The sequence below is a fragment of the Papilio xuthus genome, unplaced genomic scaffold (assembly GCF_000836235.2).
Source record: "Papilio xuthus unplaced genomic scaffold, Pxut_1.1 DF825355.1, whole genome shotgun sequence".
NCBI classification, from domain to species: Eukaryota; Metazoa; Arthropoda; class Insecta; order Lepidoptera; family Papilionidae; genus Papilio; species Papilio xuthus.
The window spans coordinates 748,217-773,110 of record NW_013533294.1 but is presented as its reverse complement, the minus strand read 5'-3'; the positions used below and the strand labels follow the sequence as shown (position 1 = coordinate 773,110).

The following is a 24,894-nucleotide window of genomic DNA, read 5'->3' as shown; positions in this document are numbered from 1 at the left end:
ACTTGCTTATTATAACTATTCTAATTAATTTATGGTTCTATGTGCAATTTTTTGTAAAGATTGATGAACGAAAATTATCCCAAGAGAGTTATTGATTTAGGACGTGTAACCTGTAACTCTATTACTGTTGAATGAATGTGTTCTTCCCATATGGTAACCATGAAATAGTACATTTTGAGGACAATGCATCTCTTTTAATCTCTATAAATGCTCTCTCTCTCTCTATTAATCTCTATAAATTATGGATTTTCACAAAAAGGAATATTGTTAAAATTATACTTTGTGACGCAAATTATTTTAAAACATTTATCAAAATTATTTCTGAACGTATGCAACATTAACATTAAAAAAAGTTTCTAGTCAATTTGTCAGATTGTCAGGTTGACAATGACGTTTATGATTGAACTGCTTCTGCGCTACAGTGTTTTTCCGCGCAATTTGATTACATTTTTCCCACGAAAATATGTAATGCAGGTGAAATGCCGCAATGCGAAGCACGTTGAACGTTACCACATCCATGCAGAGTGAAATAACACACTGTTTAATTCAATTAACTCATGTAATCCTCGTTCGAATTTGGGTCGACGAACTTTGTTAATGGTTTGTAATATTTTCTTGCGTTACTAACGAGAGGTTATGGCGGTGCAAAATAAAGTGCTTTACGCTTTTCGCGGGTGGATAGCATTTGTTGCATTCATGGATTTAGGCACCGCTGGACGCTCGTACATAGAAAGAAGATCATTTTTAAGTCATAATGGAGACACTGACCATTTGGAGGGTAAGGCTATGCATAAATATTATCCTTTGCTCTTAAAATTGCGATATACAACATTTAAACAAATTTTAACTTAACACTTTTCATTTCCTCTTTTCAATAGACCTTTGTAATTTCATAATTTTTTTTTATTTTCCCGTTTTACTTTTACCAGCAAGTAATTACCTATACTTGTTACCAATTCTCTTACACTATTACAGTTTAAATACTTCATTTGCAGGTGACTTTACAATATCACGAATGTTGGGAATGTACTCCGTGTTAAAAGCCCTGGCTCTAATACATTGCACACTCTATATACATTATAAACCGTAAGTATATAATTATATTATTTTAACAGATAACACCAGCAACAACATCGGTAGCATGAATATATATTTTTTTATATCATAAGATGGCAAACGAGCGAGCGGCCACCTGAAATCACTGTAATAGCGAAGTGACCATTGCCCACACACATACGCAATTGCATATGCATTGCCTACCTTTAATCGACGGAGGAGAGGATGCACAGAAAGAAAATATTTTCCCTTTCCATGCATCCTCTCATCCGGAAAGTCCACTTCCACTTCCCATCCTTTTCTTATAAGAAAAAGGGTGGGAAGGGAAAGAGGACTAATTTTGGCCTCCGGGACGCACGCTCATCAGACGAAACGCAGAAATGCTTCCACTTCACGCCTGTCTTCTGTGTGGTCGTGGTATTTCACCGGGCGAGCCGGGCCGATTCGTGCGAACATGTTAAAGCGGGCTCTACCACTGTTAAAATATTATGCCTCAAACGGTGCAATACCACGACCACACAGACACGCTTCTAGTGCGAAGCTATTCCAACTACAGTCTTATGTACGTGCATTCCAAAGGCCCAATTTTAGACCTGTCTCTCCCACAATTTTATTCTAAGGAAAGGATGGGTAGGGGAAGTGGATTCGGCAAAGGAGAGGAGGCATAAGAAAGAGGATATATCCTCTGCCTTGGCTTGGTCCTTCCTCCGTAGATTAAATTTGCATTTACGGATGTCTATGGGCATTGGTTGCTTCGATATTTCAGCATATTCAAGTGGATGCTTGTTCTTTTGCCACCTTATAATATAAAAAACGTAATTAAAAGTGGTCCAAAAATGGTGATCCTTTTGTCTCTGGGTTTGCGGTGTTAGAAACATAAGACCTGCTTGCTCCCTTAGCGATTAACCATGATTTAAAAGGCCGTGCGCGACGGGTCGGGGGACCTGTCGCGCTGAATTTGGTGGATGGCTCCCCTCTCATCACCATAGGGTGATGGGAGGGGTTTAATATCTGACCCCTCTCTACACGAATCGAGCCCCTACCAAGGGACTCCCCCTAACCGGGTCCTTATCGCGGGGTAAAATTAACCATGATTTAAAAACTACACTGTTATACGACTAAAAAAATATAATTGTGCTATAAAGATTGAAAAAAGCCATTTTTCTTTATTCCACTATCAGTAAAATTTCCTTTGAAATGTTGCCAGGTGGAAAAACTATTAACCTATTTTCTTGGGTAAAGTGGTACTTGAAGTCAAGTGGAATTCAACCCTTTGTTATATACAATAGCCTTATGCTACCAATAAGATTGCCAAGTTTCGTATAACACTTTCAATGCTACGATTTTTTACCGGACTAATTTTGAAAGGGTTGGTAAACGAGTTATAGGCGAGTTACACGCAATTGAAATTTCTAAGCCTTCAAAAGATACAGCCATTTATTTTTATATTAATTAACTAGATGTCGTCCGCGACTCCGTCCGCGTGGATATATAAAAAAACTTAATTAGTGTAACCTATGTGTTCCTTCAGACTATGTTCTATACGTATGACAAATTTAATCGAGATCCGTTCAGTCGTTCTAGAGATATCTTCAAACATCACATCCATCCATCTAAACATTCGCGTTTATAATATTAGTAAGTTAAATAAAAAGCAGCTCTTCAAGGCATAAATAGTATCCTATGTCCGTCTCCTGGCTCTAAGCTACCTCCTCACCAATTTTCAGTCATATCGGTAAAGCCGTTCTTGAGTTATAAATAGTGTAACTAACACCATTTTCTTTTATACCATACCATATATATAGATGTGTTTTTTTTTATTCCAGAGTTGTATCGATGGGGTACTGGTCGTTATGTTTGACGATAATTTTATATGTCACAGAAGCGTTTTATTTCCATTCGACGAATCTCAATTTTTATGTCGTCTTTCCATGTATTTTAAACAGTAAGTATTGCTTTTAGTTAGAAGCTGTAGCCCATGACTTCATCTTAATAAGTCTATGTGTTCTTCCAGACTATGTTCTATATGTATGACAAATTTCAGCAAGATCCATGCAGCTGTTCTGGAGATACCTTCTAACATACATCTAAACATTCACATGTATAATATAAGTATGACTTTACTGAAAAAAAACAGTTTTTTTGCTACAAAAAATTTCCTCGAATAAGGGTTAAGAAAACAACTTAATAAGTAGTCTATGTGTTCTTCCAGACTATGTTCTATATGTATGACAAATTTCATCAAGATCCGTTGAGTTGTTCTGGAGATATCTTCTAACATACATCAAATGTCTTTGGTAGGGGAAAACTACAGGATGATTATTATTGTTTTACTTTTTTTTACAGTTATTACACTTTTGGGATTAATTTATTTACCAGGTAAGTTAAAGTTGTGGGGAACAATACCCGGTACATCGGGTGCAGACAGAGAAGTGGACGACGAAAACTTACAAATATTACGACAAATGGGTAATTTCCGACGACGGAAAGCTGGCAACCCTATTAAAAATAAACACGTTTGATCATCTATGGTCGGGGGATTTTGTGTCTATTGTCGGGGATAACGGAATCGATCGGATATCTTAAATATTGTGATAAAAACAACGATATAAAAAAATTGTTAAAAGCTAAATGCAAGTGGATCGTTACTAAACATTTATCTTTTGATAGAGATTAAAAAAAAACAAGTTTAAATTAAACGCAATAGAAAATTATATTGATATTTTCAGACAGTTTTCATAATTCCAGTCCAATGAATAAATTCACGAGAATACAACTGGAAAACTGTAAATGGAATGCACTTTGTGGTTTCCAGCGTGTGATACTTTTTTAATCGTAATTCAGTATTGGAAACGATAATTGTACTGGAATTATGTAAACTGACCGTTATTTTATTAATATAGTTTTGACCTTCAAGGAATTAGAAAAGCTAGATATAGAAAATTAATTTACAATTAAAATATCTCCTAAAAGATCTGATATCTAGAAAAATTCTGACGTATTTAGTAATTTTTAACTTAAATTTTTTGTAAATCTAATTAGATGTGAATGGTGTTTGATGGTAGAGCGTTACTTAGTGTAGATTTAATTAAAAAACTACACTAAGCTAATGTTTAGTGATACTCCAAAGAGCGTGGTAGTGAGTCCCCTAATTGATTTTTAATCTAGTCTTAGAGTTTACCTCCAATTCTTAGTGTTTAAATTATATTCTAGCTTAAACATATGTCAACCCTTTTATTAGAAGCTGATATAAGACATTACGAGAAGTTAAACACTCTTTATAACCATCATCAGCTCTATACGTCCCACTGAGGGCCTCTGCACCTCCCCTAAGTGAGACTATGTGATAGTGAATGCTGGTCCAGTGCAAGACTTGACACATATGTTTGAGTTTGTCAGATATGTGCAGCATCACGATGTTTTCCTTCACCGTAACAACATAGGATAAATGTACATATGTAAATGTAACACATTCATACAGGATTACAACACAGGACATGCAGATTATAAGTCAACTGCTTAACACATGAGTCACCGACTCTCTTAATAATGTTTCCATAATATCCTCACCAGTGTTTAAAGGGTTACATGTGTTTAACTATTTTCTACTCTACAATCTTTTATCCAATTTTATCACTAATTTTACTTCCCGCTTTAAAAATGCAACATACTGTGTAATCTAGTGCCTATAGCTTATTAGAACTTATAAGGTTTTGACTACAGCGAAAGTAGTGTTGTCTCTGTTTTATCAAAGGGAATGTATGAGATAGCTATATGTACAGTCGGGGAAATTCGCGGTGTTAACAGATAGTTACTCTGCCCCTATTTATTAATAATTAGGTAACAATGCGTTGGGTAACAACGGGATAATAGTAATAAGCAATTTGATGTTTAATACTGAACGATTCTTTTTGTAAAGTTGCGTGTTATTGGCTATTGTTTAGTTCAAACGACTCACTTTAAAGTTGTAGCACCACCAATTTCTCCGAGTGTACATTATTTCGTTGTAGTCAAATTCTGAATATATAGGATGATTAAATATACATTTATATGAATTGTAACGACCAATATTTACAGCACTTTTTAATAATTCAATTTCGTGTGATTTTTTAATTAGTAAATAGGACTAATCGTCATTATATCGTTTGGTAGATTTACGTTTTTTATACAAATTCGAAATTCAAATTTAATATCGTCGTCTCTTTTATTCTCCTTTGAAAAAAAGAGACGAAAATATAGTTAAGTTTTACTCTCAACATATGTAAGATTGAATTTTTATTCTGATGTTAATTTGGTACATAATTATACAGGATGTTTAAGAAATAAGAAGCAAAATATTTCACAACCTGCCCTCTAGCGGACAAATTCGACAAATTTCTTTGACTATCGTATTAGTCAAATAAAGTTTTGCCGTCTTACAAATTTCTGAACACCCTGTATACCCTTATTTACTATGAGTATATTTTGTATAATGTTCTTGTTGCGTCGTATATACTAATATTAGTTTGCGTGTGTTATGTAGTTTTTAGCTATATAATTTGTCACTGCAGTGCCTACTTATTATTAGGTGTCACTATAGCATAGATTTAACAAATTTTAATAGAACTGTCGACATTAATATAATAATTCCAGTTGAGAGGGTAGACAGAAATAATTTTCATTAACTCCAAACGTTTGCACATAATCTTTCTTACATAGTATCGGCAAAAATACTCAAATAAGCGGGACTAGACAAAGAGCATTCGCTTCGAAGCGATTCCATAACGAACTTCAAATACATATAGAACTGACATTTACTTTCGTTATGTCACGTGATTGTCACGAGTCAATTTTGACAAGCCAGGTGACAGAGGCGTAGTCACAAAACATATAAAACCTACTTAGATACAAAAATGATAAAAAAAAGTTAAACGATTCAAACTTTCATATATTTGTCCGGTTTCGCCTCCGCGAAGGACCCTGGAGGGTGGAATGTGATTATCATCTCTCGTATACTTATGCTTAATGCAACCCCACAAACCTTCCAAAATAAAACCTTCTTTGAATAAAGAAAAAGAAAACAATATTATACGAATATTTAAAAAATGAGACGGTTCCATTAAAAATTTAAATATTGTGAAGGTAGTTAGAAAAAAATAGTTATAATACAGTGTTGACAGTTTAAAAAAAATATTTTAATTTTTATACTTGTCTGTTAATCCATAGATATGTAAACTATAGATAATAGAACATAAAAGTGACAGAAAGGACTTTAAGGACAATTTTTTGGGGGCTTAGTGTGTAAACACTCGATTAGACGTCAATCTTGTATAACACAATCTATCTATAGATTATAAATCTATGTTTTTTTTAATACATAGTGCCAATATACCAAGGTTTTTAACACATAAAAAGCAATAGTCAATTATCACACCATATCTTTTATATTTTAAAATTATATAACATGTTAAGCCGAAATATACATATAAATTTGTTCTATGTTTTATATTAAGAACATCCTGGAAACAAAACAACATTTTGTATATTAGTGTGCAATAATAAACATAGATTTTATAGTAAATACTTTGGTACCATTGAAATTATTTGTACTATTATCATATTATGTATGTGCGTTTCAAATAGAAATGTGTGCGTCAATAAAAAGCTAGATAATGTCAGGATATCTGACCCACTGAGAGGAGCTGCTGTCGCTTGATTCTGTTAAAAAATATGTCAAATCTACATAATACAGGAAATGGCAACACCTTCCTTGCCTTATCCGACTCATGTCCGATCAGCACACAAGGTTTATTTTTTTACCGGCCGCCTGTCTGATGCCAACCTTACTTGGGAGGAATATTAAACAATCTATAGAAAAAGACGACAGCGACAGAACGAAAAAAATATAGCCTTTATGGATGAGGGCGCTAGTGAGCTGTGATAATTTAGTTTGACTTATGCCCATCGGGTCAGATAGCTTTATCGTTACTTCTTCAATTTGGAGATTTTACTTAACCGCATCTTATCATCAGCTCACTGTACATCCCACCGAAGGGCTCGGAGTCTACCCTAAGTTAAGGGTGATTAGGCCATAGTCAACCACGCTGGCCAAGTGCGGGTTGACTTCACACATATCTTTGAATTTGTCAGATATGTGCAGCATCACGATGTTTTCCTTCACCGTAACGTCGGATAAATGTACATATGTAAATCGGAAATCGAAAAACACTTTGGTACATGGCGGGATTCGAACCCAGGACCTGTAGATTGCAAGTTATGTGCTTGACCCCTAAGCCACCGACGGTTTAGCGATTCTACGTACGCTGTGACGTCACAATATGGCGATGTACATTTTTATTTGAAATGCTTTAAAGTGTGCTCGTTTGTAACTTAGCGATTGGACCACATTAATTAGTGCCATATCAAAATAGAGAATTGTTATGTTTGAAAATACACGATTTCAATTATAATATGTTTTATTATTACCTTAGGAGTCATCATCAACCTGCCCTTATCCCTATCGAGGGTCGGCACAGTATGTACTACTCCTCCATACATCTCTATCAGCCGTCATATCCGAGTCTACCCCCTTCCTATGCATATCCTCTTTCACACAGTCATTCTATACTTTTTTTTGTCTTCCTCTACCTTTGTAGCACTACATTCAATCTCATTACTTTTTTGCTTATATCATCATCCCTCCTCATAACATGTCCAAACCACGCTAAGCTTTTACTCCTTAATTTCTCGATCACTGGCGCTACTTTCAAACTTCCTCATTACATTAGTTAGGAGTATCAATTAAAAAAATGGGTCTTGACAGACAGACGGACGGACAACAAAGTGATCCTATAAGGGTTCCGTTTTTTTCCTATGAGGTACGGAACCCTAAAAACAGACTAATTTAAACTACATGTTATATATAAAATTCTCGTGTCACAATTTTCGTTCCCATACTCAAAAGGGCTTGACCGATTCTCATGAAATTTTGTGATCATATTGAGTACGTCTGAGAATCGGCCAACATCTATTTTTAATCCCGCGCGGACGGAGTCGCGGGCGACAGCTTGTATATATGAAATATTTCTTATTTAAGAATATATCGCAAAAATTAAACAATTCAGTGATATAAAAAAGTTATGGCCACTGAGATTGGAAGAAATTTTTCAATGATTTAAATTTTTATACCTAACAGTCAAAATATGAGTTTTGTGATATAGTAATATGACTCTCTATGGTATCGAATGACACTTTACTTGTCAAAATCTGTTCACTCGTTTATGATACAGGATGTTACAAAGGAAATGAGTTAAAACTAAAGTAAAAAGAAATACGCGCGAAAAATATTTTTTTTATATCATAAGGTGGCAAACGAGCGAGCGGCCACCTGAAATCGCTGAAATAGCGACGTGACCGCTGCCCATAGACATACGCAATTGCATATGCGTTGCCTACCTTTTAATCGACGGAGGAGAGGATGCACAGAAATAAAATATTTTCCCTTTCCATGCATCCTCTCATCCGGCAAGTCCACTTCCACTTCCCATCGTTGCCTTATAAGAAAAACGGGGGGCAGAGAAAGAGGACTAAATTAGGCCTCCGGGACGCACACTCATCAGGCGAAACGCGGAATTGCTTCCACTTGACGCCTGTCTTCTGTGTGGTCGTGGTATTTCACCGGTTGAGGACAATTCGTGCGAAGATGTTAAAGCGGGCTCTACCACTGTTTATTATTATCCTGTTTATCATTTTGGGAGGGAAAAATAATTTCGCATGTAAATAATATGACATTTGTTAAATAAAAAATATATTTAGAAATAATTTAATAATAAAATAAAGGAATGCAAGTCAAATGATAAGAATAATGGTGAATTTACGTTTAAAAAAAACTACAATAAATATGTACAGTATGATCTCACTAATCCGGCACTATTAAAAACCGGAGGGTGCCGGATTATTGGAATTCGGATTACTGGATTATAGTAAAAAAAGCCATCAGTAATGTAAATTTTATTATTCAAATAGTGTCTCGTGTTTGCGTTATTTGAAATTTTTAACTATAAAGTATTCGCAGTTGAAAAAAGTTTCGAGGTTAGACTGGTCGACGACGCAGACGAAGCGCACAGGTATAGAGGGGCGAGAGACGTGGGCGGAGTGTGCCGGATTATTGGAGGTGCCGGATTACTGAGATTATACTGTATTTGTAGTTATAATAAAATATTGTAGAATATAAATCAATAGTAATCTGGAACAGGAGCGCAGGCGATTTTAACAAAATCTTCATACCTTACCGTACCATTATTGGACACATTCGCCTCTCTAAATATGTTGTCAACCTGAAAATTGAAATAAAAGAATAAATATATTCAATTTTAACAATGGCAGACGCAAGAACATCGGTAGCACAATACCAAGACCACACAGAACGCGTCAAGTGCGAAGGTATTCCAACAACAGTTTGATGAGTGTGTTCCAGAGGACTTATTTTAGTCCTCTTTCCCTTCTCACCTTCTTTCTTATAAAGAAAGTATGGAAAGTTGGTGTGGATTATAATTTGGCAAATATTCTCATTGTACGAGTACGCGTAATCAACGTATTTGGTATTTTTTTATTTGTCTAAGTGCATTGCTTGTTTTCCCCACCTTTGAATGATAATATGAGAATTTTTTTTTGTGAGAATCAACATAGAGGGAACAAAGACAGGAAGATGAGACATATCCTATTAGAAATAAGTTTAATCACCTCCCGTTGTGACAGTCCTTCTCCCCACTTTTGCAGCAGATTGCGAAGCTGTCGCGCGGGGACGACACCCTTCTTGTCAGGGTCAGCCGCGCGGAATGCGTTCACAACCTAACAAGAAATGACAAGTTTTCGACCTACAATTCAATCACCAATAGCCTAATGGTTAAGGGTATAGATTTCCGATCGTGTGGTCGAAAGTTCGATCCCACCATTCGACTATTATGAACCATTTCCTAGCAAAAGCCTAGAGCTTAGTTGATATAGTACAAGATAAATAAGTAAGTTAACAAAAATCAACTAATAATAAAAAAAATACTACAAGGAATTGAATGAAAAATTTTAAGAAGCAAACTTTATGGCTGATCTGGTGTTAATGCATCGTGGGTTCCTGACCCCGATGATAGGCCTAAAACTATGTTATATCCCTTTCGTATGATATTCCGAGCAGCCATAAAGTTTGTATGTCACTATATATTTAAATGTATGATTGTAAGTGTAAATAACCTCATTAGGAAGATTTTCAGCACGCGAATGTATATGCATTACTTCTAGGAAGTCTGCAAACGACATCTTACCCCCTTTGCCTTTTAGGTAACCTGCGATAAAAAATATCACACAGTTAGTCCAATAAAATGTAGCTAGACGAGAAGCCCTGTTATTGCAGTTCTTTTAAGGTCTAGAGCCCCTTGCCGGAGGCAACGCACGCACGGCCCGCAATTTTATTTCGCTTTTTATGATTTTAAATAGCGCTGTATCCATCATTCAGACCTCCCACGTCAACAAGAAATCTGGTGCGTGCGTGCGCGGGCCAATAAACGCGTACCTTTAGAATACTAAGGCATAGAAAATGTCGCATAAGTCTGATAAAATCTAACAAGGATCTTGTGGCGCTTTTTTTTTAAATTGATAGAGGTAATGGGATTATTGTACGTTTTTACTCTAACCCATCGAGCTAACTAAATTTTCCGTAATATAGAAACAATATTGTAAAAACATAAGCACAATTTTGTAGTTTGGTACATCAGATAAATTTGTGCATTATATATATTGCTTTACTGTTAGGTGGGTTATTATTTGATAAATTAATATATTATTAGGCAAACGTTCCATAATTATTTCCAACATTGGTACTATTTCTCCGCTTGACTGATTTTTTAGATAGTTTGGAAGATCGCTGGGTAGTTTGTTAGCCCGTGTGGCATTCTAAAATTACTTATACATTTTTGGTGCCTATTTTCACTTCGTAACAAACCTGTCAGTTCCTGTATCGTAGGACTCATCCCGAGGGAGCGCATGACAACTGTCAGTTCATCCAATGATGTGATCTGTCCAGACCGAGCGAATAGGTAGAAACATTCCCTGAATTCTGAAATAAGGGTACAATGATAATATTTGTGAAGATTTTCAACATATGTAATGCTTTTATTGTGGCGTGTTTTATTATCTATACTATCTATAGCTGTTAGCTGACACATGTCTTCTGTCGAGTTTAGAGCCGTTTTTATATAAGGGAAACCAACGCTGGTTTCTTCTGCGCATGGTGGCTGGGCTATCTTCTAATCTTACTGCCTGCACCAGACGTCGAGGCAGCTGGTTCTCAGGGAGGACAAAGCTCCCCAAACTCCTGTTCTGATTCGAGTGTACCCTAAGTTGGTAACTAGGGCTAAGACAACTACAGCCCATCGACTCTAAGATTGACTTCATACATCTGAATTACTTCAAAGATATGTTTGCATAACCTTATTTACCTTTTCTGTTATCAAATTACTTAAAAAACATTTTCAAAGCAATCTTTTGCTACTTATTAATCTTTAAAACGTTACCAATTGTCTATGGTCAAAATAAAAATAGATATCTGGGACAGTATTGATTTATGGGCCGAGGGAGACGCGCGTGCGCGGCGACAAACTCATACAAGTAGCTACATACACTGGCGTCTCATTGTCCAGAGGTCAAAACTTATAAATGTCAACCCGATGCTGAAAATCAATCGAGCCATATTCCCTCTGGTACTTAGACAGGAAAATCTTACATCTTACTAATATTATAAATGCCAATGTTCACATGGATGGATAAATGGATAGATGGATGTTTGTTTGAAAGTATCTCCGGAACGGCTAAACAAATTTAGATGAAATTTAACACTGATATGGAACATAGTCTGGAAGAACACACAGACTACTCAATACGTTTTTTTAATTCCTCGCGAATGGAGTCGCCAGTATGTTGCATCTTTAAAGCCACAAAAAAAGGAAATTTATGAAACTGATATAATAAAGATTTGCTTTGCCATTTTGAAATTCCCAGAATGTGCCTAAAAACGTTCTTGACAAATAGGTAGCAAGAGCCTGGCGACGGAAAAAAAATGTAGGCGTGCCTGTGTGTGTACGTGTATGACCATTTATGATACTAATATATGGAAGTCGCTTAACGACTAAAATCGCCGAGTTCTGAATTTACGTAACTATGTGACAAAGGGCCTAAGGGTTTGTCATTGTAGTAATACTAATTGCTAAGGTTTTGAGTAATCATCAGTTTACTAAACGTTCAAACTGACGGGCTCGGAGCCTAACCTATGATGACCATGACCACGCTAGCCCAGTCAACACCACAAACACAAATCTTTGAATTTCTTTACTGATATGTTTTCCTTCACCGTTAGAACAAAGTATAAATGTACATATGTAAATCTCATTAGTACATGACGGGTTTCGAACCCATGACCTGCAAGTTACAAATCAAGTGCTTAACCACTGAGCCAACGACGCCCTTTGAATACAGTAACAGAAACAATTAGAAATTTTACTTAATAACTAAAGTGGTTTAGGAGAAACCACCTGTGGAACGCTAGACGTAACCGCAGTTAATAAAGTTAAGGGATTCACAAGTTGAAGACATGCAGCGGGGATTACCCGAAAATAAGGTCGGTAACTCGACGAGAACCAAGATATAAGCGAATCTCAGTACTTAGATCTTCATGAAAACTAATTACGTATTTAGTTACCATGCGAAGTTAGGGCGTGTCTATTATATGATTGAATTCGTTTGAGAGAGATGCAAACAGTTAACCTTATTGATTAATGTTACCTGGGGATATTTTTAGATCTACTATCCGCGTCACTTTCTGGATACTTCCCCAAAAATTAAGGGAAATTGTACTGAAATCTTATTTTAATGATGTCAGATTATTAACATAAAATAAAATTAATCGTATATTTTATTAGCTTCAGCCTTTAAAACTTAACATCTAGACCACGTATATATATACATTGTCACACTTTACATCTGTGATAAACTTCATCGAAATCCGTGGAGTCGTTCTAGAGATACCTGGTAACGTACATCCATCCATCCATAATTTCCCATTTATAAGTAAGATAAAATCGGGTAAAATTTCCATTGATATCTAGCAACACTGTACAGATTGTATTGATCGACGGTTCCCGCCTTTATATACTCTGCTTCTACCAACAGACATCAGTTGACTTCTTACATTCGTGACAAGCGGACGTGTATTTAAGAAGAACGAAAATGTGTAAATCACTGGAGGATCTCGAACATCCGGACAACAAAAAAGTCCTCAAAATTTCCGAAGAGAAGGCGAAAGCTATAATCGATTTGCGCAACGACGTGAAGTACATCCATAAAGTCCTCTTCACGGATCCCATGGGGCCAATAACGGAGCAAAAGAAGGCCCTCATGATGAAAGCAACAGAATCGATCAAACTGGCCAATAAATACGTTGAATCGTTGATGGAAGACTTGTTGTCTTAAATCATGTCAAGAATTTTACTATGGCATTTATATTATTTTACGTTTGAAATTCTGATTCATTAGTAGAAATGCCATAGAGAATGTAGTTTTTTTCTTTAATAAACGTAATGTTGGGAAAATGTTGTTTTATTTACTTTCATGATCCTAGATTTTAGTAAATATACTATAAGTCTGAGACTGTATAGACCTGGGATAGGAAACTTTTATCAAAAAAACAAATGAAGTCATATAATATTCAGTTTATTACTGAGACCTTTTTAACCAAAGTTTCTCGCTTCTAAAGGTCTTACTAAAAACTCTAGGTTATAGTCTACTCGTGAAATCTCCATTCAAAACAGTTATCTCAGGTTTGTCAAAATGACAAGGATGGGGATATGTTTTATATAGATTTAAGTCTTAGAAACCAATGATTTCAGTCCAAATGTAAACACATATAATAATCATATTTATATTTTCTTTTAAGAGCTAACAATGCATGTTTCCGTTGTCTGAACAATTACACAATACTTTTTATTGACTCTATCTTAACAAAGAGAATGAAAGAAATACTTTTCTATATACTTGGCAGTAGAAAATAAGATTAATCTGTCAAAAATGAAATCTCAATAAGAATAAATTTATTTCCCAAAAACACGTTAGAATAATATACATTGAAGTATCTTGCAGACACCGAACTAGGCTGTATCTCGAGGCCTAGGAGTGCACTAGCCATAAACAAAATAACAGTATGTACATATGTAAAACTAAGCATGATATTATGAGATACGATATGGAAAATAAGAAAATACATGAAGACATTAAACATTAAATAATAAAGGATAACATGTGTGCATATGATTATGCGTGTGTGTGTGTTTTTTTATTAAGTTAGATGTGAAGTTGAATTGGCGAGGTGTTGTCCACAACTTTGTAGAAATAAAAAAAAAATTAACTAGTAAAAACTTCATCAAGATCCATTGAGTTCCTTCTAACAAACATCCATGCACAAACTTTTACATTTATAATATTAGTATGATGGATCAAGTATTTCATTTAACACAAGTTTGATGTCGAATAGAGTCTAATTTCTAAATGTCATCAATTGTTTGGTTACTGACAACATTGAGAAATTACTCTAACAATTTTCGGAAGCCTTTTTTCCTCACTTTCCATACTAATGTTACATACGTGACTACGTAAGAAAAACAATTGAAATTATGATACGCAAGACTTTATAAGAATCAAAACATTAGTATAATAATAAAGAGAACCTTAACTTTTACTTAAAAGGAAAGTAAAAATAATAAAACAATGATTATTTCATATTTACCATCAATATCTTGTTCTTTGAAGTAACGTGCCTGAAACAATTATTTAATTTGTTAATTATCTTTATATATTATTTTAAATAAATGTATATAAATAAAGTAATACCATTGTTAATATAGGAAAATATTAAAGGATAAGTGCTGAAGTAAAATAATTAGATTTATAATCAAATTACTGAAGAGAAAACTTAGGAGAAAGTTTTGACGTTTCAAAAACTTTTCGTGACAACTTATCTTTACGTTTCTTTTATCAAGTTCTAAAAATTCTTTGTTTTTTTATAAAAATTATTTAAATTATTTTTTTCTATGATAAAATACGATGTAAAACCATACAATACATAAAAAATAACGCATAAATTGCCTATAAACTCGTCGACGTTGAAGAACCGATTTAAAAATAAATAAATAAGGAAAAATTACTTAAAAACCAATAATTATTATGTTTCGCATAAATTATCTTAAAATCGACTCTTTATTATATTAAAAATATGAATTAATAAAAATGACAAAAGTTTAAATAGAAGATAAATAACATTGAGAATCTGTAAGTTTTTATAATCTGTGGTAATATTGACAAGTCAAGAAGATGGAAGAAAAGCAATCAGCTGACATCGCGTAATGATAGGATCGTGTAAAATGTAATATTTTCCATAGTTTAGTAATTAGTACTGTGTAAATTATTACATAAAACATTTAAGCGATTTGTGTACAGTGTATAAACTTTGCGATACAATATAAGTGAGTGTTTTATGACCATGGATTTTGATTATATCGTTTGGTAAGTAAATGCTTACGCAAGCCAATTTATAGTATATACTTTTATTAAATTAAATATTAACGGGATAGTTTGTATATGAATTACTATGTGAAATAACCCCAACTTATCATAATCTATAACTCGTTATGTTTAAAATCATAAATGTATAATTAATTTAAAGGGAAATGTCAAAGACAAGGCTTTTCGCTTAGTCAACTAGATTAAATGACCTCAAGTGTATCGAAAAACCTTATGAAACCTTATCTCTTCCCGACCTTCATTACCTATTATATTAATCAGGTGATATCAGCTTAAAAACCTTGCATATTATCCCCATAAAATTTTAAACATATATGACAAATGTTAATCTACCGAAATGATATTACGTGTTATATTTAAAGTTCATAACATTTTATAACTAAAACATATAATATGCGTTATATTATATTATGTATTAGATATAGTTAAAAATAAGTTATTATAGATTAATTACCCAAATGAGAAAGGCAAATTAACAAAAGAGAGGGAAAGAGTTACGAAAAAAAACACAGAAAACCACGACTAAAATAACTTTCCTGACTGATAGTGAAGACTTAATTAATAACTCAAAAATGTAGTTGGATTATTTTGATTTATTACAGACAAATTAATAACATTAAGTTTGAGTTTTACAAAAAATTACGTGTTTTGTATCTTAAACCAGACATAACTAGATAAAAGAATTATATACACCTTATCTAATATAATATTAATGATAGTATCATAATAAACTTTGAATATTCAATACAGAAAGGTCATTAGCATAAAGATTAAAGGTATAGATTTCCGATTACATGGTCATGAGTTCGAAACTCCTCCATTCGAGTATTGTAAAACATATCCTAGCACAAGTCTGCAGCTTAGTTGGAATAGTACAAGAAATATTTAATTTTTTTACATTTATTAATATTATTTTTTGCTAAAATGAGCTATGAAGTGTCTGTGGCTCAAGAGTCAAGCACTTGACTTGCAATCTGCAGGTACTGGGTTTCGAATCCCGCCATGTACCAATGTGTTTTTCGATTTCCGATTTACATATGTACATTTATCCGACGTTTTTACGGTGAAGGAAAACATTGTGATGCTGCACATATCTGAGAAGAAATTCAAAGATATGTGTAAAGTCAACCCGCACTTGACCAGTGTGGTTGACAATGGCCAAATCACCCTTAACTTAGGGTGGGCTCCGAGCCCCTTGATGTGGACGTATAGTGAGCTGATGATGATAAATATTATTTTAGCTAAATTTCTTTATTTTTTTTCAGCCTAACACACAACTTTGAGTAATACAGCCATGGAAGAGTTAGAAAGTAGTATATGTGAAACATATAATAGTTCGAAAATATCATAACGTAAATATATAACAAATAAAATCTCTTAGTGAAAATTATAAGTCATCTAGTCTGTTGAACGTTAAACGTTAATAATTTATTTATATAATATAAAATTCCATATTATTCGATGTATGAAATACATAACAAATGAACACCAAAGAGTAATAGTATTATATGTTTTTGGTGTACATAGAAGTAGATATATAATAAGCGGTATATAATATTATGGCTGCTACAATGGTGGAATCACCACCACCACATCTGATAACCACGATTGAGTGGAGTATGATGGATAAAAGCAAGTTTTTTCCACTGTACACATTGAGTAGTTTTACAGGTAAGTAGAACAAAAGGACACTAAAGGTACATTTCCACATGCATGGTCAGTAAAGGATTTTAATTGAAGCATCCATCACTAGTAAAGTGTTAATATCGCTGGAATTGACTCATTCAGTGCAATACCACGACCATAAAGTAAAAGTCAAGTGGTAGCAATTCCTATAGTCTGATGAGTGTGTTTAGGATGCCTAATTTTAGTCCTCTTTCCCTTTTCTTATAAGGAAAGTATGGGAAGTGGAAGTGATTTTTCCTTATGATGGATGGGAATGGAAAATAATATGTTTCTGTACATTCTCCATAGATTAAAGGTAGGCAACACATCTGTAATTGCGTCTATGGGCAATGACTTTTTTTTATATCAAAAGGTGGCAAACGAGCGGGCGGTCACCTGAAATCGCTGAAATAGCGAAGTGACCAATGCCCATAGACATACGCAATTGCATATGCGTTGCCTACCTTTAATCGACGGAGGAGAGGATGCACAGAAAAAAAATATCTTCCCTTTCCATGCATCCTCTCATCCGGAAATTCCACTTCCACTTCCCATCCTTTCCTTATAAAGAAAAGGATGGGAAGGGAAAGAGGACTAAATTAGGCCTCCGGGACGCACTTTGCTATTTAAGTGATTTCAGGTTGATGTTTATGACGATATCTTATGATGTAAAAAATCATTCACGTTGAAAGATAAAGCAAATCTGTTTAATCAGTGCGTCCGGTACGTTCCAATGGACGTGTACTTTATCTGTTGTACCATTTTCAGTACGATGTGCCCTCTATCCGTTGACGTTAGTAAAGACACAGATCCAAGTTCAACGTAAGAAGGAGGCTTATAAAGGCGTGACTGACGCCATCACAAAGATATACCAGAACGAGGGAATCTCCGGACTGTATAGAGGATTTTGGTTGTCCAGTGTGAGTAAGAATTATTTATCAGCGCCATCTATTTGAAGTGGATGAAAACTGTAATATTTAGTACAGCGCCATCTAGTAAATTTTGAATTTATTGCCCACGATTCAATCTGTCCGATTTAAAAAATCTTAATTAAATCTTAAACTAGTCTGTTCTTCCAGACTATGTTCTTCTTCTATGACAAATTCCATCAAGATTTGTTTAGTCTTGGAGATATCTTCTAACATACATCTGAATAATCGCAATTATAATATTAGTAGGATTATGAAATTTTTTAGGAAGTATTTTATGTAAGTTACTAATATTTTATATTAATTTTCAGTTTCAAATAATCTCTGGTGTTTTCTACATAACGACATACGAAGGAGTTAAGCATGAATTGGGGAAATATGACATTAGTCCTAAAGTTAAGGTACGAAATTTTGTTAAACATAATGTTTTTATTAATATTTCTATAGTTTACAAAGAAAAATATATTAAAACCTTTAATAATAATGAGTCTAAAACAGTAGACTTTAATTATATAGAAGTTATCTATATTCCTTTTAGTATTCATTTTAAAGCTTTATCTAAATTAAATTCCACGCCATCTATTGACTTCTAGCTGTCTAGAACTGTCTAGACTTGTAGCTAGAAAAAAAACCTATGTCAAATTTCAGCTAGATTTTTGCAGCCGTTCTGGAGATACCTTCTAACATATATCTAAACTTTCGCATTTATAATATTAGTAAGATATTTTATTTTACAAATTAAGTTCAACGCCATCTATTGTCTATTTATTAATCTTACAGTCGTTCATCGGCGGCGGTTGTGCTTCAATGGTGGGTCAAACAGTGATTGTTCCATTTGATGTCCTGAGCCAGCATCTGATGGTGCTGGGGCTTGCTAAAGGCAGACCAGGTGCTACCAGGAACCCGGTACGTATATCCAGGAAATTATCCATGGAATATCTAAAAAGAACAGATTTTACCTAATCTTTAGTGAATTGTCGAAATATTTTAACCAATGAGGGCGCTGCTATCGCGGTTGGTTCTGTCAGTATATAAAAACTAGCTATCTCCCGTGAATCTATCAGCTCGCATTAAAAACTTAGTAGCCTCTGTGTTCTTCCAGACTATGTTCTATATGTATGTCAAATTAATCTAGATCCGTGCAACCGTTCTGGTTACCTTCTAACAAACATAATTTTAAAACATTCGCATTTATATTAGTAAAACAAGAACATCTTGGTTATGTGTTCTTTTGATTCTGTCAGAATATATATAAAACATATTCGGGTAAAGAAAATGACATAAAAGAAGGAAAAAGACAACAGATTTGTAAAACTTTTTTGACTTTAACTTGAGGGCGCTAGTGAGCTATGATAATTTACTTTAACTTATGCCCACAGAGTCAGATATCCTTATAGGTCCATAGACAAACTAAAGTTTATTATTTATAATTTGGAACCTCAGGCTTTATTTTGAATCAATTAGTTTGTTTTTTAATATGCATTTTTTTTTAATTTCAGAAATTAAATCCTCTAGGTCTAGACTTAGACAAGCGTTTATCTAAAGCAGCTTTAGCTCGCGAGGTGGCGCTGCGTGTGTACAGAGTGCACGGACCTCTGGGCTACTACAGGGGATATGCCGCGTCTCTAGCCGCTTATGTACCTAATTCTGCGCTATGGTGGGCCTTATATACTGCCTATCAAGGTACATTATATACATATTCATTTAGGATAATTTATTTAACCAAAACAGTTCAACAAAACATATATTCTATTCTAAACATTCACTTTTATATATATACTAGCGGACCCGACAGACGTTGTCCTGTCTACACGTCTTTAATTTGAAACTGACTGAAAAAATTTGTCACTGCGATGGTAGCGCCGTCTGTCGGATCCAATGTAAAACATTCCAAAATCAACAACTACTAATAAATTAAAAATTAATTAAAAAAACATTGTCCAGCGGACAAAATTGTGAATCTAAACCATCCCCAGATCCCCTTGAACACACACAAAAAATTTCATCAAAAATCGGTCCAGTCGTTTGAGAGAAGTTCAGTCAGTGACATACACACTCACAGAAGAATTATATATATAAAGATATTCAAGCTTCTATCTGTAAAAATTGTGATACTTTCATACAAATTTTCACCCCCTTACAACCCTTATTTCGCGTTAAAAAGTAGCCTATATCCTTCCCCAGGCTCTAGACTACCTGTGTAACAAAGTTCATTTAAATCTGTTCAATAGTTTTTGTGTGAAAGCGTCACATACAAACAGACAGACAGAGTTACTATAGCTTTAAATGTTTTCAGATGAATTATTGAAATTAAGTCCCGCTTGGATATCACATTTGTTCATACAATGTGTAGCGGGCACTTTGGGTGGATTTACAACAACGATACTGACCAACCCTCTGGATATTGTCAGAGCTAGATTACAAGTAAGTAGTCTATGTGTTCTTCCAGACTATGTTCTATATGTTTGACAAATTTCATCAAGATCCATGCAGCTGTTCCGGAGATATCTTTTAACATACATACATTTAAACATATGTTTTTATATTAGTAAGATTTTTAATAAGAAACTCTTTTTTGTATTTTTTTAAATATATTATGAGGTGAGGAGATAAATGCGCCAAAATAACCACTGTCCATAGACAATCGCAATTGCAGATGCGTTGCCTAACTTTAATGAAGAAAATGCAACAAAGAATATTCACTCTTTATTATATTATATTATTTATATAGTGAGCCAATCGGATACATAAAATCAATGGGGTCAATAAGAAAAAAGTTGGGACGTGTTCTTCCTTACTTTTATAATTTTGTGCTAAAACTAACCTTAAAATATGGATCTTTGTAGTATACATCAAATAAACATTATTATAAAAATCTTTTCAGGTAGAAGGTGTTGGTTCAATGCGTCAAGTTTTCAAGGAACTTTGGCGGGAAGAAGGTCTAATAGGTCTTTATGCTAAAGGTCTGTCTGCCAGATTGGCGCAATCAGCCTGTTTCTCGTTCTCTATTATACTGGGCTACGAGACTATAAAACGTTTCAGTGTAAACGATGAGTTCAGAACGAGGGTGAGATGGTGATAATAAAATAATTGTTAATGAATTTTTGGACGTTTTATTTATATTTTTTTGAATTTACAATGAAATAAGGATTTGAGTTTTAATATAGTGATGTTATTGTAGTGAATAATTGCTATTACATTTTTGTAGGCGCATTTATATTTTAAAATAGATATCGTTAAGATTTTTAGGTATACATATTTATATTTAAAACAGTATTAAATCCTTTAAATATGAATAATTTTCAATAATTTAACGATTTGGATAACAATTGAACTAACGTTCAAGTCATCGAAACACAGTCGTCCTATAGCTTTATTGTTTTGTAATTGTTTGCATTTTACCTGAAGGACTTTATAATCAAAATAATTTTCTTTATCTTATCGAATGTACACAAAAATGGCCTCAATTCTATACCAAGATAGTAAAGACTTTGCTTATATCCATTCTCTTCCATTTAACATCTTTATTTAAATAAAAACTACCAGCAAAAGTAACAACTCAAAACGATCAATGAACTTATTGTAGTCATTAAACTCAACACTTAGTAACAACTTTATCACTTTTTATGTAATATGATAACGAATAATATTAAAAAGTTCAAACATTTACACGTGCGATATTTTCGTTGTCTACTGATCAGGTGACGTATCGCGCCATATTATATGTCAGAGTTCGTTGACAGATAACGAAATGGCGGGAAACGATTGTGATTAAGTTGATATCCTTTTTATTTATCGGTTAATTTCGTATTGAATTTAAAGATATACTTTCTGAATATAATAAGTTTTGCTATTTATGTGTACGGGTTAATTTTTTAATCAGAAAAAATCGATGGTTACAGGTTAGTTTTTTCTTAAAAAAAAAAACAGTGACCTATGTGTTCTTCCAAACTAATCATCATCATCAACCTGCCCTTATCCCTATCGAGGGTCGGCACAGCATGTACTACTCCTCCATACATCTCTATCAGCCGTCATATCCGAGTCTACCCCCTTCTTACGCATATCCTCTTTCACACAGTCATTCCATACTTTTTTTGGTCTTCCTCTACCTTTGTAGCCATCCACATTCAATCTCATTACTTTTTTGCTTATATCATCATCATCCCTCCTCATAACATGTCCAAACCACGCTAATCTTTTACTCCTCAATTTCTCGATCACTGGCGCTACTTTCAAACTTCCTCTAATATACACATTTTTAACTTTATCCTTCCTTGTCACACCACAAATCCATCTTAGCATACTTCCAAACTAATATGAATATGTATACTAAATTTCATGTAGACCGGATCAGCCGTTCTGGAGATACTTTCAAACAAACATCCATTTAAACATACCCATTTATATTATTAGTAAGATGGTCTCTGACGAGAGTTGTGTTGTTTTATTATACTTTTGCTTTGTTTTATCACAAACAATTATGTAAACGGCAGTTACAAAGTCTAAAGCGGTGAGTCAATCTGTCATTCAAATAAAATGAACACAGTTAAGAAAAACTCGATTATTATACAATGTTCCATTAAATATGCAAATTTTTTAGTTCCGTATTACATAATAATTACTTAGTATGCGTTTAATTGACACACTTAATAAGAAGCTACTTGTGTTGCAAAATTGTTACATTAAATTAACTTAACTTTGTCTAGTCGACAAGTTTTTAATTATATATATCAACTAGCCGTCGCCCGCGACTCCATCCGCGTCGAATTAGCAAAAATTTAATAAGCATAAATAGCCTGTTTTCTTCCATCCATTGAGTCATTCCGGTGATATCTTTTAATAAACATCCATCCATCTAAATATTCGCATTTATAATATTTAATTATGTAAGTTTATATGACATTCTGTTCAAATAAAATACTCAATCTTACTAATATTATAAATTCAAATCTTCGTATGTATGGATGGATGCATAACAGTCTACACTAGACCTTTTTTTCCAGAGAGGAATGCTTTATGCATACTCCGCGCCCCGGGGTGGACGCGGTAGTTATGTGGGATTCTCCTCCATAGCGGAGGCATACCCACTAAACCTCTCTGTTCCTCCAACGCATCGGGACGGGACGACGGGCACGCTTTCGCTCTCGTCCGCGGCCAGCCTACACTAGACCTAACCTAGATCGGGCGAAGCCAATGTTTGGAATTAAAACTGCGTTCATATTTTAAATTACGAATACACAGAATATTTAGGTTATACGTATTATTACTTTAGTTTTTCAATATGTAGAACTAATTGTGTCAAATAAAAACGTTTGACATAATCAGCATTTCTTTAGTTTTACAAATTATGTTTATGAGACTATCTGTCCCGCGACTCCACCGGAATTTAAAAAAAAAACTATTGGACGCAGCGTAATGTTATATAGCATAAAGCCTTCCTTTAAAAAAGGACTATACAACAAAAAAAGAATTTTTCAAACCGGACCACAAGTTCATTAGATTTGCGCGTTTAAACAAAATCTTCCGCTTTATAATATTAGTATAAATTGTTTTAACGAAGTTTTTCCTTGCCTTTATCATTTTAAAAACGTAACGGGTCATTGTCAAACTGTCAAGTCATTTAAAAAAAAACTCTAATATCTATGACCTTAAGACCTTTATAATCGAATTCAACAGACATGGCAAATAATAGACAAAAATTATCTAAATTTTACTTTTATAAGGCTGCAAGATTTATTACAGACTAGCTGTTGCCCGCGTGGATATATAAAAAAACTTAATTAGTGTAGTATATGTGTTCTTTCAGACTATGTTCTATATGTATGCCAAATTTAATCGAGATCGGTTCAGCCGTTCTAGAGATATCTTCAAACATACATCCATCTAAACATTCGCATTTATAATATTAGTAAGTTAAATAAATGGCCGTTCTTCAAGGCATAAATTCGAAAACATAAATTAAAAAAGTATCCTATGTCCGTCTCCTGGCTCTAAGCTACCTCCTCAACAATTTTCAGGCATATCGGTAAAGCCGCTCTTCAGTTATAAATAGTGTAACTAACACCACTTTCTTTTATATATATAGAAGATAGATATTTTTGTATCATCAATTTTAACTGCAATCATTGTAATAACCTATAAATCTTATATTACGTAAAAAATAAGGTTAAATAAAACAAAATATTTGCGACAAAATCATATATTTCTGCACACTAATATACACAAAAATACTTTCTGCAATACAATATTGAGCACTAAAATATATTTAGGATATTCAAGCGACGGAAGGAATATAAAAATCAGCTTAAAACGACATAACATCTTCACAAAAACATCGGCCATGTTAAGGCGACGACCTACCAACAACAATCTTTTGACAACATAAGGACTGCAGTGTGACCATCGCCTTAAATTACTATTTGTTAATTTTAAAAAAAAACAAATCTCTATGACTGTACCCTCTTTCACACTCGGGGGAATTGACAAAGTTCCTAACGCGTGTTTCTAAAACCAAAATCTCCTGTAACATATCATTCCTGTAATTATCTTTGATAAATCAGATAAAATAATATGTTCTAAGCATTTTGGGATCAGAAATCAACAGTGAGTTACATTTCCAGAACGAAACTTGTCCCATTTCTTC

At 33.9% G+C, this 24,894-nt stretch overlaps 3 protein-coding genes across 3 annotated transcripts; 2 read left to right on the top strand and 1 right to left on the bottom strand.

Annotated features, from left to right (window-relative positions):
- The first annotated feature begins 401 nt into the window (after positions 1-401).
- Positions 402-6,143, top strand: LOC106126049 (uncharacterized). Its single transcript, XM_013323513.1, has 4 exons — positions 402-778; positions 996-1,086; positions 2,883-3,001; positions 3,403-6,143. The coding sequence occupies exons 1-4, from the start codon at positions 637-639 to the stop codon at positions 3,576-3,578; spliced, it is 528 nt and encodes a 175-aa protein (XP_013178967.1). The 5' UTR covers positions 402-636; the 3' UTR covers positions 3,579-6,143.
- Positions 6,144-8,862: 2,719 nt separating this feature from the next.
- LOC106126046 (calmodulin-like protein 4) lies at positions 8,863-15,004 on the bottom strand. The gene is given in 6 exon segments (NM_001312743.1): positions 8,863-9,371; positions 9,778-9,885; positions 10,282-10,373; positions 11,030-11,143; positions 14,861-14,891; positions 14,965-15,004. Coding segments are annotated over 4 exon segments (345 nt in total). The 5' UTR covers positions 11,073-11,143; positions 14,861-14,891; positions 14,965-15,004; the 3' UTR covers positions 8,863-9,269.
- Positions 15,005-15,451: 447 nt separating this feature from the next.
- LOC106125978 (solute carrier family 25 member 44) lies at positions 15,452-21,349 on the top strand. The gene is made up of 8 exons (XM_013323392.1): positions 15,452-15,636; positions 16,920-17,325; positions 18,088-18,239; positions 18,560-18,649; positions 19,029-19,154; positions 19,748-19,931; positions 20,545-20,672; positions 21,133-21,349. Exons 2-8 carry the CDS (start codon positions 17,214-17,216, stop codon positions 21,325-21,327), a joined length of 987 nt encoding a protein of 328 aa, XP_013178846.1. The 5' UTR covers positions 15,452-15,636; positions 16,920-17,213; the 3' UTR covers positions 21,328-21,349.
- Positions 21,350-24,894: the final 3,545 nt, after the last annotated feature.

Excerpts from the sequence above, each read along its gene's own strand:
- LOC106126049 (XM_013323513.1), top strand. The coding sequence starts at position 637 with ATGGCGGTGCAAAATAAAGTGCTTTACGCTTTTCGCGGGTGGATAGCA. Across the intron at positions 779-995 it reads AGACACTGACCATTTGGAGG|GTGACTTTACAATATCACGA; the intron begins GTAAGGCTATGC and ends CTTCATTTGCAG. Across the intron at positions 1,087-2,882 it reads CTCTATATACATTATAAACC|AGTTGTATCGATGGGGTACT; the intron begins GTAAGTATATAA and ends TTTTTATTCCAG.
- LOC106125978 (XM_013323392.1), top strand. The coding sequence starts at position 17,214 with ATGGCTGCTACAATGGTGGAATCACCACCACCACATCTGATAACCACG. Across the intron at positions 18,240-18,559 it reads GAGGATTTTGGTTGTCCAGT|TTTCAAATAATCTCTGGTGT; the intron begins GTGAGTAAGAAT and ends ATTAATTTTCAG. Across the intron at positions 19,932-20,544 it reads CTTATATACTGCCTATCAAG|ATGAATTATTGAAATTAAGT; the intron begins GTACATTATATA and ends AAATGTTTTCAG.